General features: G+C 28.9%; 2 protein-coding genes across 2 annotated transcripts in view; one reads left to right on the top strand and one right to left on the bottom strand.

The window, feature by feature from the left end:
* Positions 1–727: 727 nt before the first annotated feature.
* The window catches only part of LOC101238553 (glyoxylate/hydroxypyruvate reductase A), a 33,474-nt gene continuing 18,389 nt past the window's right edge, over positions 728–15,812 (bottom strand). Inside the window, exons 3-5 of the mRNA XM_065801643.1 lie at positions 7,977–8,145; positions 1,498–2,002; positions 728–1,320 (exon numbers count right to left, since the gene is read on the bottom strand). Of these exons, the coding sequence (XP_065657715.1) occupies positions 1,234–1,320; positions 1,498–2,002; positions 7,977–8,145 (761 nt within the window). The 3' untranslated portion in view covers positions 728–1,233. The remainder of the gene's footprint in view (positions 1,321–1,497; positions 2,003–7,976; positions 8,146–15,812) is intronic.
* On the top strand, positions 11,728–14,535 carry LOC136082412 (uncharacterized). Its single transcript, XM_065801640.1, has 2 exons — positions 11,728–11,996; positions 12,177–14,535. Exon 2 carries the CDS (start codon positions 13,568–13,570, stop codon positions 14,423–14,425), a length of 858 nt encoding a protein of 285 aa, XP_065657712.1. The 5' UTR covers positions 11,728–11,996; positions 12,177–13,567; the 3' UTR covers positions 14,426–14,535.

Below are 15,812 nucleotides of genomic sequence, written 5' to 3' on the forward strand. Positions count from 1 at the left end.
CTTTACTAATTGAAATCTAAAAAATTTATTTTCATCATAGAGGGGCATGGTGTGCGGCTCTTAGTCGATAATTTGTAAGTTTTGTTGACTAAGGATAAATTAAACTAAAATTAAAAATAAAGACACTTTTTCATTGCAATTGGCAGCAAAAGGTTATTAGAAAAATAAATAAAATGATATAAAGAAAAAATAAATAAAATGTGGGAATAAAAAAATGTTCTTTGTTAATATTATATCATTATTAAAACAATAATATAATAACTTCAATCATTTATGAAAAAAGCAGTTATGGATTTCACCACCAGTAAAAAAAATTAATAGTTTACGTCATTTATAATACTCACTAACAAAGCGATTTAAAGTAGCGTACAATCGATAAAATTATTTTAGAAGCTTTTTTCAAAGATTTACATTTTATGAATTTTTGGTATTTGCATTTTCAAAAACATCCTGATAATTTGTCAAACGTTATATAATTCTTTTTTTTCTCAACCGGTCAACCTTGACCGGGAAGAATCCGTTTTGAGAGGTCAAATTAGCAATTTCAGTGGTTTCAGGCGGTCAGTGACCATTGACCGCCCGTTATTTTCCACACTGATCCCTTAGCACTTTCCATTCAAAAATTATGAACCAATATCCGTAAAAATAGCTGTTTGGCCCATTGTGACCAAGTTTCTATGTTGTTTAAATAAAACCTTTGTGTTTAAAATTTAATGCAGACCAAAAATAGTTTAAAATTAGCAATTTGTTCTCAAACTAATTATTTCTAACTGCAAAGGCTGTTAGAAAAAATAATGTTACTTATTTTAATTAATAATAAAACTATCCATAAAATGCAACAGAAAAACCAAAAAAAAATAATCAAAAAACAAAAAAGTAATAAAGAGACAAAAAAAAATTCATTCTTTTAAAAGTGACTTTTCAAAAACATCTTGGTAAACAAATATAAAAGTTTGTTTCTTTAAATGTTTGCTTGTCAACTTGTTACATAAAAAATATCATTAAAAAAAAGCATCAACAGTAGTAAACTGAGTAAAAATTCTGATCATTATTATAACCTAAATAATATAAACCTAATAAAATATTATAACCTAAATAATATATTAATTTTCTAATCATATTACAATCTTTCTATAAATTTTCTTAAAAATATAATAAAATATGTTTAAAAAGATAATTTCTTACATTCTATAAATAAAAATATCTAAAGAACTAAATAAAATAAAAAAGATTTTAATATCCCTTGACCCAATCAACCAAATAATTGAGGGGTTTTCCTTCTTCATAAAGCTTCAAATTTTCTAGGAATGCCTCTACAATCTAAATCAACAAATATAATTGTTATATTTGTGTCAAAAGTATATAAATAAATATACCTATCAATATATAAAAAATATACATATAACAAACAATACAAAAAATTAAAACATAGACAACAAAAATTCAACTATGAAGTGATATATACTAATTTATATAAATTATTAAAAAATATATTACAATGCTTGTATATGGCAAACCAGAAACATGAGGAGTAACCGTGACATTTGGCAAACTCCAAAGTTTACTATCAGATAACAATGGCTCTTTTTCAAAAACATCAAGCACAGCACTTTGAATCCATTTATTTTCTATTGCTTCAATAACATCTGCATCAGTCAAAACATTGCCTCGACCAACATTGATAAATACTGATTGACGCTTAACACAATGCTTTAAAATTGAACTTGAGAGAATTCCTGTTGTGGTAGGTGTCTTAGGTAAAGTATTAACAACATAATCAGACTTTTCTAAGTAGATAGCCAGTGAAGAAGGAGTAAAAAGTTCATCTATGTTTTCATTTTCGTTTTCTCTTTGATAAGATACCATACCATAAACAGTCATCCCAAACCTTTTGCAATGTTTTGCTATATCTTTACCAATATCTCCTGCTCCAAGAATTGTGATAGACAGCTGAGATAAAAGACGAAAAGGGGGACTATTTTCTATTATCTTTGTTTGGGCCCTAGTATACAAAAATAAACTAGAAAATTTTGAATGAAACATATATGTTAATAAAAAAAAAATTAACTAATAAAAATTAATGAAACATATGCATTAATAAAAAAAAAAATTAACTAATAAAAATTAATATTTATATTATTAATTTTTATTAGTTAATTTTTCATGCTTATAGTAAAAAAGAATTTTTAAATATTGAAAAACAGTTTCTTCAAAGTTTATACCCTTATTACAAACCAATGTATCATCAGCAAACAAATTTACAAAAGAATTTTTGATGCAATATCATTCATGTAAATAATAAACAAAAGAGGTCCAAGTACACTACCCTGTGGAACCCTTATATCACAAACCAGTTGGTCAGATTCTTTATCTTTTATTTTGACTACTTGAGTTCTCATTAAAAGATAGTCTGCAATCCAATTTAGAGCTGCAACTTTAACTTTGTAACTTTTCTATAAGAATCTTTCTATTGTTTCAAATGCTCTTTTAAGGTCTAGCATTACTTTTATAACAAATTTATTGTTATTCAAAGATGTTCTCTATTTAGAAAGTAGTTGTTAAATAGCTTATTCAGTTTATCTATTTTTTCTGAAACCAAATTGATTTTTTTTTTAAATACTATTACTTTCAAAATATCTTGTGAACAGCAATTTTTAATACTTTTCATTAGTAGGAAGCATATTAATTGGTCTTAGATCTTGTGGCAACTTTAGCGACATTAATTTTGGAATTGAAATGATTGTTGCTTTTTTCCGTTTAGAAGGAACTTTCCTAGCCTTTAACGATAAGTTAATAACTTTTAATAAAAAACTTGAAAATGAAGAGTATAATTCTTTGAAGATAATAACATTTAAGCCCTCACACATTGATTTTTTATTTTGTATTTATTTTACTATATCAGTCAAATCTTGCATAGTTAAAGGAATAAATTCACAAAAACCAGGAATATTATCATTTAGTGATAAATTTTCTATAGCATTATTTATATCACTTTCAATATCTATGATACTTTGGATTAAAAATTCATTATATTAATATGGGGTGGACTTTGTTTTGTGCTTTTGATAATTCCTAATAAGATTTTCTTCTTCAAATTTTATACTTTTTTAAATTATATATTTTATGAATTTGTAAATGGTACAGGGAATTTTTTACCTTCTTTATTAGATAGATTGGAAAAAAAATTGAATGAATTTGAGACTCAAAACTAATTAATTCTGTATCAGAATCAGAGACAATACCATTTTCAAATAAATTTTTATACTCTATGAACATTTCAAGTTTTTTATCTAAATTATTCATATATTCGATTCTCTTTTGGTAAATCATGTCAATACCCTCACCTGTATACATTTTTCTAGTTCACTTTTGGTCAGTTAAGAATCTATTATGAAAAAAAAAACAACAACTTAAATTACATGATTTCAAAAGATGTTGGTGGTTAAAATAGAATTTATTGAAAAAATCTTTTTTTTTAATATTGGTTTTCAGTTTTTACACCTAACACTTCTAAGGATCCTTAAACCCTTGAACTTGATAAAATTGCTTATTTTTATGCATATAACCAGGATATATTTCGGACCTATTAGAATAATTCATTTAGTCATTTATTTGAGAAAAGTTATCAAACAAAAAAATAGCAAAAGAACAAATAAAGTTTATTAAAACAAATGTTTTTTTTTTCAATTAAAAAAATTCGAAAGTGAAGAGCAATTAGTATAGCATAAGCTCTTTTTTCAAAAGTTAATGAAAACTTCTTTTTCTAATAGTTAAATATAATTATCTTGAATAGAGTTTTTTCAGCATGATTGTAACGCCTTTCGTATTATTTTGTTGATTCTATGCAATGCCTTCGAAGATTTAAAAAGTTAAGAAGAAATAAAGTATTACATAAAAAGGAAGAAATAAAGAAATTTTCTTAAATTTATGCCAAAAAATGTTTCTTTTTTTGTGGATAAATTTGCTAATTATGAAAAATTGGGAAAATATTCATAATATTCAAGACTTAATAAAATTATAGCATGATAGTGTGAGAGTGAAGATAATCACATAATGTGATGGACCAACTTACTCATTGAACTTAGAAATACAAATTATGCCACTTGTTTGTATGAAACAATTTAACTTTTTAATTTTATTGTATATAACTATGATGAGGACCCACTACTTAAGAGAATTTTTTCTATTAAACTGAGACTTCTGATATTTATCAAACAACCATCTATTTATACTTCTTTTAAAAGTGACAGTTTATTTAAAGAAGTTTTTATTGGACTGCTTCTGTTAAGTTAACTTGTTGGACTAGTCTATGTTAAGTCTTATAATTTATTTTTAGCTATGTTAAGTCTTATAATTTATTTTTTTCAGTTAAGAATAGTGGTTGTAAACACAACTAAAGCAGCCTCCTCGACTGTAGTTGCCTTATCAGTCTTGGGGGGGCGAATTAACACTAAAAGTATTTTAAAAAATAAGTTACTTACTTGTACTCTGGAAACCCCCACCATTGTATTTAAATCCGGATAAAGATATAAAAAGCTTAAAGCATATACAAGTATTATATATTTAGTATTGAAATTTTTTATAATGAAAAATATAGTACAAAGCTTTTATTTTATATATTATATTTTAAAACATTTGCCAACACATAATGGAGGCTTAATATCAAAAACAACATAATGATAGCATATTTCCTTATATTTCAATTTAGAGCAAACACAAGATTGTTTTGAGGGAAATTTCTTCACTTTATTTGGTGGTGTAGCAGCCAAGTAATGAAGGTTGTTATTGTTGACTAGGGATAAATTTGCTTTATTTAAATGTTCATCCAACAAATTGGTTATAATTATTTCCCTTAAGCAAGAGGATTGCTTTATCTATACCGTATTTGTAGTTGAGACAGTAGGCATTAAATACAAAGATATCAAAAATATAAAGAGCAATTTTTTATAAGGCTTAGTGGTTTTTCTTCGGCAGTCATGATACGATACAATTTGGTCAGCCCGATCAATTCCTGACATGCCTTTATTATAGTCTCCAATTATATTTGGTTTTAGTTTCTTTTTACCTCTTCTGTTTGTCACTCTGATAAATGCATCATAATCTCTAATAAATGCATGTTGCTAATCCTTAGAACATCTCCTTTATCATTCCATTTAGCCACAACTACACCTCCCCTGCTTCTGCTCATGGTGTCTATTTTTCAACTTAGCTCATATACAACCTATAAAATTAGTGCACCACATATGTATATTTTTTCTGTTAAGATATGCTTTGATAATTCAAAGAGATAGTAGTAGTTATCAGTATACAAGTGATAACCTTTTCCTAGAAAGTTTTCCATTAACTCTAAAACAATAGCTGCTCTTTGACCCAAAAAGTGATTATCTGGAGTTGCCTCTCCAGAATAATCACTTGTTGTTGTTTTACTCATTTATAACACCATTTAATTTGCAAAGTTCATACAAAATGACCCTATATTATTATTATGTTTATTTCTTTTGATGTATTGTCTGAATATGAGACATCCCCTCCAAAACATCATCAATTCATTAATTAAAATATTTTTATCAGGATGATAAAAATATTTCAATTGATGAATTGATGATGTTGTCCGTTCTATTATTAAATGATCAAGAAGTACTTTAATCTCATACAAATACCTGCTATTTGAATCTTAATTATTCACATAATGCAGCAATAGCCGAAATAAATTTCAGCAATAGCTATATTCATTTCAGCTATTGCTGTATACACTAACATCTTGGCATTGTATAAACTAACATCTAAAATCTAACTAAAGATGAAGCAACAAAACAGAGATGTGGACCAAGAAAAGTCAAATTTGAGGGTTTTTAATTTTTATTATTTTTAATAGGGAAGGAATGGGTAACACATTTTGATCTTGAAATATTTCATGCTTCCAAATTGACAAAAAAAAAAAAAAAAAAAAAGACTAAACTGTGCTGAAAATTTTTCTTATGAAAAACTATTAGTAAATTTAACTAAAGCATTGGATGCAACATTGCATGTTAGAAAAACAGGTTTCAAAATAAAAAATAGTAAAAACTAGTTGACTTAAATCACACTCAGAAAACCTCTTGACAAGATATAAGAGTTGAATTTTAAATAGACACACTGTATACACTAACATGTTGGCATTTTGTTTAAGATTTATTATTTTTTAGCTGAAATTTATTTTGTGACATTACTCTAGAAAACGATAGAAATCTAATTCTGTTCTTAGCCCAGTAGTTCTCAATAAAAAGTAATTTGACACATCCCATATGCAGAAGAATTTTAAGATATTGTTGCATATCTTCTGCATTTATTGGCTTCCAAATCTTTATTGCAGAACTTCTTTTAGGAGGACACAACTTGTTGATTTCTTAGGTTGCATAACAACTTATTTCTACAACTTTTGTTTGGATTCTTACTCTCCATGTTAAACTTCAAATCACGTTTCCCATTAAATTGAAAACTTTGTATAGTGTTTGTCTCGTTTTTCCATTTGTTTGTATTTCATTCCCACCATGTCGCTGATAGTACCGCGCTCAACTTGATTCTCCACGCAGCGGCCTTGTTCGTTGACGTTTGTTTTCGAAAAGAAAACGCCTTTATACATAATATTAGGACGGGTGAATAAAAAAAACCTTTTACTCAGTAATTGGTCAGCTTTACGTGAAAAAAAAACTTAATTTTGCTCAAACTTTTACTGAACAATTACTCAGCATTTCTTGAGTAAATTGCTTAGCTTTACATGAATAAAAATTTTAGTGAGTTTGCTAAAATTTTTATTCACATAAAGCTAAACAATTACTCCTAAAAAACGCTGAGTAAAAGCAATTGCTTTTTTTTATTCTCCCGGCCTAATGGAACAAACCTATATTTCTTTTAAACAGAAACTTAATTCTTGGTTAAAAGTTTGAAAAAATATTTTCCATATTGGTTGTTAATAAAAGGATGCATAACCTGCTAGTTGCATATATTGCGTATGCATAATTATTCTATTCTATAAGTTACTTATTAGCTTCTACAAGATAAAACTGCAAAACTGTGTGCACAAATATATTAATTAATTTAAAATAACGTGCCCTTAAAAAGCTTTACATTGTAATTAAATAACTTGAATGCCCTCAACAAATCACATTACATTACAGCTATAACATTCTATTCTATAAAGGTTTAATGCAAGGTGTCTGTGCATTGTTAAAGAAATGTATAAAGAAACCATTAATGTGGTTTGCATGCAGACATCATGTTTATGATCTCTATACTGTAGTTTGAAATTCTCTCAGTTATTAGATTATAAACATTTTTGATATGAGTTCTAAATTGTTTTGCTAGGTATTCTACCATGCAAGTATTGCAAATATGCAACATATGCATGGGAAAAAGTTAGAAGTACCAGTTAAAACCCATTTAAAAACTTAATAGTTTGGAAGTTATTAGGCTAAATACAAATTTAAATAAGTCAATATTTTAAAAATAATCCTAACAGATTTAAATGGCTAACTATAAATTTGAAAAGTTACGCTAATATTTATATAATATACGCTAATAAAGAATAAATAATATTTTTAACAATTTTAATAGGTTTAAATGTAGCAAGCAGAAAAGAGCAGGATAAAAAGTAAAAGCATGTATAACACAGTTTTGTACAGTTTTTTCAAAAATTCATTATTACAGATTTTAATTTTATTTTAAAGACTTTTAATAACAAGATGTTGAATCTTTAAAATGTTCAACTATTAAGTATTAAACATTCTAATAAAAATATTATTAAAATATTATTAAAATATGGCAAATATTGTTAGTTAAACAAGAAAAAAAAAACTTATTGATTCAACGCAATTCAATGAGGAGTCATATAAATTTTGCATTATTTGTATATAGGTTATTGCAGTTTTAGGTTTAAATTATGATTTTTTCTTCTTTTTTCTAAAAACATTAATGCTATATCAAGAAAAACTACATACCAAATACATTTAGCTTGTTGTTGGTAAAGAAAATGAGTTTTTCTTTCAGTGTTTATTATATGAGCAACAACATACTCTGATAAATGTTGTCCGAATTTGCCACCAAACCGAGTATACAGAAATGTAGGTATACTATCTTTATTTAGAACTGGTGTCAAACGATCAACCCCTGCAAAAAAGTTAATTTATCAGAACATTTTACTATGACTAGTCTTTAATTAAGCAACCATTTAGCAAAATAAATTGAAAAATAATACTGGTTCAATAAAATAAGAATCATACTTAGCTTAATATAACTTAAGCATATACTAACTTTAAAATGATTTGAGTATATCATTTCCATGAAATGTCAGAAGAAAAAACTATTTAAGAAGAGGTTAAGTAAAAAACCCAAAAAGGTGATTGATTTCATTTTCCCTTACTTTTCCCTGACTAAAATGAAATTTCCCTGACTTACCGATGTAAATTTAACAAATGTAGCAATAAAAAGGCAACAAATAAAACTCACATAATAGTTTATATAATATATACACATACTAAAACTCACATAATAAAACTCACATAATAGTACACCCAAATAGTAGAAGTTTTCTTAAAATCTGTTTAAATAGACCTACTTTACAGTTCTGATAATTTCTTGCATGCACATATTTAATAGTACATTATGGTTCCTAATGCGCAGAATTGCATGAAATAAAAGTAAAATAAAAATTAAGATTAGTAACCTTGAAAAAAACGGTTGTTTATTCAAGCTTTTTTTTTTTTTTTTTAAAAAGACACAAAATATATAATATAATATAATATAATATAATATATATATATATATATATATATATATATATATATATATATATATATATATATATATATATTATGTTGGTGTATTCTACAAATAGAGTGCTCAATGTTCTTAAAAAACAGAGCAATAATAAATTATTATTATTTTTTTTTTTTTTTTAAACATTTTCGCTTCCAACAAGGCTGCAAGCAGCCACTAATTAAAGTTGGAAGTTACTGAAAGAGAAAAGATGAAGATTGTAGAGCAAGATAACAATTGACGGACGACTTAAAAGATTGCAAATTATATGAATCAGAAAAGCAAGATGAAGGAAGCGAATTCCAAAGAGCTGATGTTCGAGGAAAAAAACTAGACGAATAAGCGTTTTTGGAGCACTTAGGAACAGTCACAGAAAAAGGATGACACTTAATTGAATGACGAGTAACACGAGAATGAATTATAGTAGATGGCACAAGGGACGCTAGTTCTTTAGAGCAGTGCCCATTATAGTATTTGTAGAAAAGAGAAAGAGAAGCAACATTACGACGATGTGATAATGGTTGGAGGTTGGCTGCGAGAGCAGGTCCAACAATGTTTACAATGCGTTTTTGCACCTTGTCTAAAAGAGAAAGAGCATCATTAGAAGATCCGCCCCAGATATGGCAACAGGATTCCATACAAGGCCGGATTTGAGATTTATAGAGATAGAGAATAGAATCCAGAGTAAGAAAGTGGCGAGCTCGATAAAGAGATGCAACCTTAGCAGATGCTAATTTTGCAACTGATTTGATATATGGTTTCCAAGAAAGATTGGAAGTAAGAGTTAATCCTAGAAGATGAAGAGTAGGTGACTCATCGAGTACATCACCGTTCATAAATATAGGAAGATCTAAATTATTGCGACAATGATTGGCTGAAAAAAATTGAGTTTTATCTAAATTAAAGTTCACCAGCCACTGTGAGCCCCATGCTGTAGCAGAAGTGAGATCCTTTTCAAGCTCAAATGCCCCCTCCAAGCAATCAGAGGGTGATGGTTTCTTATCACGACAAGAATAAATGGTAGTATCATCAGCAAACAATGCCACCTTAGATGTGAGAATATCTGGAAAATCATTAATGTAAATTAAAAAGAGTATAGGGCCAAGGATAGAACCTTGAGGAACCCCTGAACTTACAGAATAAGAAGAAGAGTGTTGTCCATCGAGGACAACTTTTATGCTACGATTGGAAAGGAAGGATTCAATGATCTTAAAGATGTTGCCGGATACACCATAAGAAGAAAGCTTATGGAGAAGACCAGCATGCCAAACTTTATCAAAAGCTTTTGAAATATCAAGAGCGATGGCCTTAACCTCTCTACCTTTATCTAATGCACGATAAAACCTGTCAGTTATTACTGTTAGCAAATCAGCTGTAGAACGAGAAGATCGAAATCCATATTGATGGTCAGAAAGTAAGTTATTCGATTCAAGATGAGAAATTAAGTGTTTGTTAATTAAAGATTCAAAAACCTTGCTTATGATAGGAAGAAGACTTATGGGACGGTAGTTAGACGAATCGGATCGCTCTCCAGAATTTTTGAAGATAGGAATAACAGATGCCGCTTTCCAGCAGGCTGGAAAGCAAGACTCTGATAAGCACTTGTTGAATAGTTTTGAGAGTATAGATGAAAGCTCCGGAGAACACTTCTGCAAGACAATAACAGGTATGTTGTCCGGGCTACAAGCTGTAGAAGAGTCTAGGCAGGAAATCACTTTAGATACAGATGCTGGAGTAATATGAATGTCAAGCAATTGATCAACCTGTTTGTTGGCAATATCAGGTAGAACGCAACTAGTGGAATCAAGAGATGAAATTGATGAAAAGTTTTTAGCAAACGATTCGGCTTTGTCTTTAGGTGAGGTGACAAAGTCTGAACCTTACAAGAGAGGTGGAATTATAGATTTGCCCTTGTTATTGATATTATTAAAGATTCTCCAGAAGTCACGAGAGCCTAATTTTTGAGATGAGATTTTGTTTTGAGATGAAATTAGTAAAAACACTTATCAAGTTAGGGTTCATCAGGAAGAAACAACCTTCCTGATGAACCTACTGATGGAGAAACAAATTGTAGAAGAAAAAATATTAGATAAGTGTTTTTACTAATTTATATATATATATATATATATATATATATATATATATATATATATATATATATATATATATATATATATATATATATATATATATATACAGTAGTGTCCAAAAGTGATTGGACAAACACCTTTTTGGTTATATTTTTTCATTGAGTTAACATTTTTAAATGAAATTTTGCATAAGCATATCAAATTATAGTACAATTATGAAAAAGAAAACAAAAATCCAAATTTAGGAGTAATTACTCAAAATTTTAATAAAAGAATGGAAATGATTGGCTCGGAAGTAATTGGACAAACTAAATATGTAGTTTCAAAAAAAAACTTTCTCAACAAAGGATAAATTTTCGGCAATTTTTATAAAGATTTCTGTTAAATAATATATAGTGGTGCAAAAAATATTAAGACCATTGTCGAAAAAGTGAATTTTTCTAATATTTCTTATAAAGACACACACACAATGTCATTAAATGAGCCTAGTTCAGTATTTTGTGGATGCTCCTCTAGCTGCAATAAGTTTTTCAACCCTCTTAGGCATCCCATCAGGGTAATTCCATGTCAATTGAGCCAGAAAATTTCAAAAATGTCACCATACATCTCAGATTTTGCTGAATTTTATACAGTTGAGAGTACTTAGTAAAACAAGAAATTCTTGAAAATTTTAGCTTCTAGCTCCAAGAGGATCCTGAAATATGATCATTTTACTTTCAACTGATCATGGCCAGGCCCCTCTTGTCCTCTCAGAATTGAGAACTTTGTTTAAAGGTTCCAAGTCATATAGCTTTAAAAATAGTTTCTCATTTTTAAATTAATCTCAAATTGTTTTTAGTGTTACAGTAAGAATGGATTCATGTGATTTTGAAAAAAAGTTAAATGATACTTGTCATAAACTAAGTTATTGTAGAAAGATTGATTTAAAGAAATTTGATTGCTATAGACAAGATGCCAGAGAAGAATTTATTTGTAGATCTGGAATAACAGATGATAAAATTTTAACAATCTGCCTTCATCATGTAAAGATTTTTGGTACACACTTTGAAAAGAAGCACGCAAAATGTTGTAATTTATTGGACAAGCATAAATCAAAAAGAAAAGCAATCAAAGGTAAATATTGTTGATAAAAAATTATTGTAAAATCTTTTTTGAATAATGAAATTGAAATCTACTAGTTTATAAAAGTTTGAAAAAAAGCTGATCTGGTTATGCATTATATATTGAAATAAGTACAAATAATTTTCATATTGATAGGTAATTACTAAAATCAAATTGTTCTTTTCATTTCAGGGAGTCATGTAATAACATTAGACATGGCAAAACAATTAAGAATTAATTTTCCGAATGTTGTGCCTGGATATCAACTTTGTCGGAGCTGCTTTGATGCTATAATCAGTAAATTTCATGAACAAGATAATTGTGAACTTGAAGAATCTATTTCATGTGGTACTTCTGAAAAGTCATGAGAGGCATTAAATGTTAGTTTGGAAACAATAGGTGTATCCCCCATAAAACTTCATAGCATTCCAAAGCATCAACGGTTATCTGTTGCTAAAAGTAAAGTTATAAAAACAATGTTAAAGTATGAAGAGCATATTTCAAAAGTATATAATGTTAGGGAAGAAGAACTGAAACATAAAATTCCTCATACGAAAATTATTGACAAAAGTAAATGCGCCGATCTAGACAAACTAACAGCAGAAATAAAAGAAAAGTTAATTGTTTCTGACCAAAAAACTAAAATTCAGTTGTTAACATTTACACCCGAGTCTTGGTCAAGAAATTTTGCTGCAAGATATTTCAACGTCACTATATACCAAATTAAAGAAGCGCGCAAACTAAAGAAAATAAGTGGGATTTTTTCAGTTCCAGGCACTAAGAAAGGAAAAATATTTTCAGAAATAACATTAAATAGAGTCAACAATGTATACCATGATGACGAATTTACTAGACAAATGCCTGGTAAAAAAGATTATGTAAGTATTGGTAGAAAACAACACATGCAAAAGCGCCTTATTTTATGTAATCTTAAAGAACTTTATGTTTCTTTTAAAACTAAATACCCTCAAGAAGTTATTGGATTTTCTAAGTTTTGCAGTTTAAGACCAAAATGGTGTATAACTGTTGGAGTATCAGGCACTCATTCTGTTTGTGTATGTACCCTCCATCAAAATGCAATACTCTTGACCAATACTATACAAATAAAATGTACTTACGATCTGATGACAAAAGTTGTTTGTGATGTGACAAGTAATGAGTGTATGGTTCATTGATGTCCGAACTGTTCAGGTATAGTTTCTTTAAAGAAGTTTCTGGATGCACAACTAATTGACAATGACGAGGAGGTGTCATTCAATCAGTGGCAGAAAACAGACAGAACAACATTGATCTATCAGACAACAACAATGGAAGAATACAAATTGATGTTATCAGAGGCAATAAACAAGTTAACAGCTCATTCCTACATTGCAAAATGTCAAGCAAGATATCTAAAGCAACAAAAGGAAAATTTAGCAAAAGACTGCTGTATTTTCTTAGGTGACTTTGCAGAAAACTTCACTTTTGTGATTCAAGATTAAATCCAAAGTTGCCATTGGTGCAAAAGTCAATGCACATTCCACCCCGTTGCCCTCTATTTATTAAACGAAAATGACCAACTTGAAGAAAAATCGTTTTGCTTCATGTCAGAAGATAATGAGCATGACACTGGTTTTGTGTATGAAGTTCAAACACAAATAGTTAACTATTTAAAAGAATATTATCCTAAAATTTCAAAGATTCTTTATTTTTCTGATGGTTGTGCTGCACAGTATAAAAATCACAAAAACCTTTACAATATCTGTCTCCATAAAAATGATTTTGACATTGATGCAGAGTGGACATTTTTTGCTACAAGCCATGGTAAGTCACCATGTGATGGTATTGGTGGCACTGTAAAACGATTAACTACAAATGCAAGTCTACAAAGGCCCATAAATGACCAGATATTGAATTGTAACAAAATGTTTGACTACTGTACTAACAATATTAAAGGGATTATTTTTTTCAAGATTGAAAAAGAAAGACTGACAGAATTGCGCACCACTTTGAAAACACGTTTTGAGCTAAGTAGAACAATTCCTGGAACTAGGAGCTATCATCAATTTAAACCAGAATCTATAAATACTATTAGCTTTAAACGAACAAGTGAAGATGATCATATAACAGGCATTTTTTCTTTTTCTGAAATTCAAAGTTCTCAAAATGATCAGCAAATTAACATTGATCCCTTGAAATTAGGTGAATTCATTATGTGTAAATATGATGCGTTTGATTGGATTGGTATGATCAATGAAATTGATAATATAGAGCAAGATGTTATGGTAACGTTCATGCACCCGCACGGTCCTTTTAATAAACTTTTCTGGCCATCTAGAGTAGATGAGTGTTGGGTGCCAATTACCAACATAACTTGTATAATTGATGCACCTGTAACAACAAATGGACGTTTTTATACTTTGACCGTCGATGCATCTAAGCTAATCTTAACATTATCTTAACTTTCTTTTTTTTGTATTTTATTTTGTAAATAATGAAGTAAAATGGAACAAGTATAAAGCAATAAAAAATTTTAATACAATATTTTCAAAGTTATCTTAAATTTAAGACACATTTATGTGTTTTAAAAAAAAAAAAAAATTTTTTTCAAGAAAAAAAGTGGGGCATGGTCCCAGGTGCCCCAGCCCCATGGACCATCTGGTCATCTGATCTGAAACAATTTTAACGCATGTTCATCAGGACTACACAAATGCTGAAAGTTTCAGAGCTGCAGCTTGTCTGGAAGATAGTGAAAATCCATCTCACGATTCTGCTCAAAAAAGTGGGGCACGTGCCCCCAGCCCCCTCCCCTAGTCTCTTGGACCTTTTTTTAATTTAAAAATGCTCCTTTATCAACACTATATAAATACAGAAATTTTCATAGCTCTAGCTAGTCTGAAAGGTAGTGGAAAATGTATTGCAAGATTCCGCTACAAAAAAGAGGGGCCTGTGCCCCATTATCCATATATGGAAATCCATATACTTGCAGATCAAAATTCTTATGTTTTGTGAAAGATCATAAAATTTAGAATAATGTGTAAAAAAATTTTTTTTGATATCATCAAGGCCACGTGGGTTTCTTGAGCACCAAAATCAGGTATATAAAAAATTGCCTAAATTTATTTAAATTGATAATTACAGGTACTTAAAAATATTTTTTTATATTTTTGATTATTTCATTGGATTCTTCAAGCCTGAAAATAGCCAGGTACAAATTTTTAAGTCAAAATATCAAATATTTTTAAAGCTATGTGACTTGGAACCTTTAAACAAAGTTCTCAATTCTGAGAGGACAAGAGGGGCCTGGCCACGATCAGTTGAAAGTAAAATGATCATATTTCAGGATCCTCTTGGAGCTAGAAGCTAAAATTTTCAAGAATTTCTTGTTTTACTAAGTACTCTCAACTGTATAAAATTCAGCAAAATCTGAGATGTATGGTGACATGGCCTGGCTCAATTGACATGGAATTACCCATCAACCAGTCTTGGACAAATGTCTTGTATTTCTGGATCATGTGTCTAAACCTCTATGAGCGCTTTAATCAATGCAACTTTTGTTGTTCGCTTTCTGTCGGCAAATCTCTTTTTGATTTGCTACACACATATCTATTTATGTGTGTATATATATACATATATATATATATATATTTACATTATCATCCACAAGTTTTTAACTAGGTTCATATCAGGTGACATTTATCGTTGAGTATCTTGAACATAGACTCGTCACTGAAGCAAACCTAAAAAAACAAACACACTGTAAAAGTCTTGAACATACATTAGATTAATATCCTGTAATCACTGGTTACATGTTCACTTCATTTTGCATTCATGCAATAAACATAACAA

The sequence above is a fragment of the Hydra vulgaris genome, chromosome 07 (genome assembly GCF_038396675.1).
Source record: "Hydra vulgaris chromosome 07, alternate assembly HydraT2T_AEP".
NCBI lineage: Eukaryota > Metazoa > Cnidaria > Hydrozoa > Anthoathecata > Hydridae > Hydra > Hydra vulgaris.

Bases quoted from the DNA above. Each gene is read 5' to 3' on its own strand.
- LOC136082412 (XM_065801640.1), top strand. From the start codon at position 13,568: ATGTCAGAAGATAATGAGCATGACACTGGTTTTGTGTATGAAGTTCAA.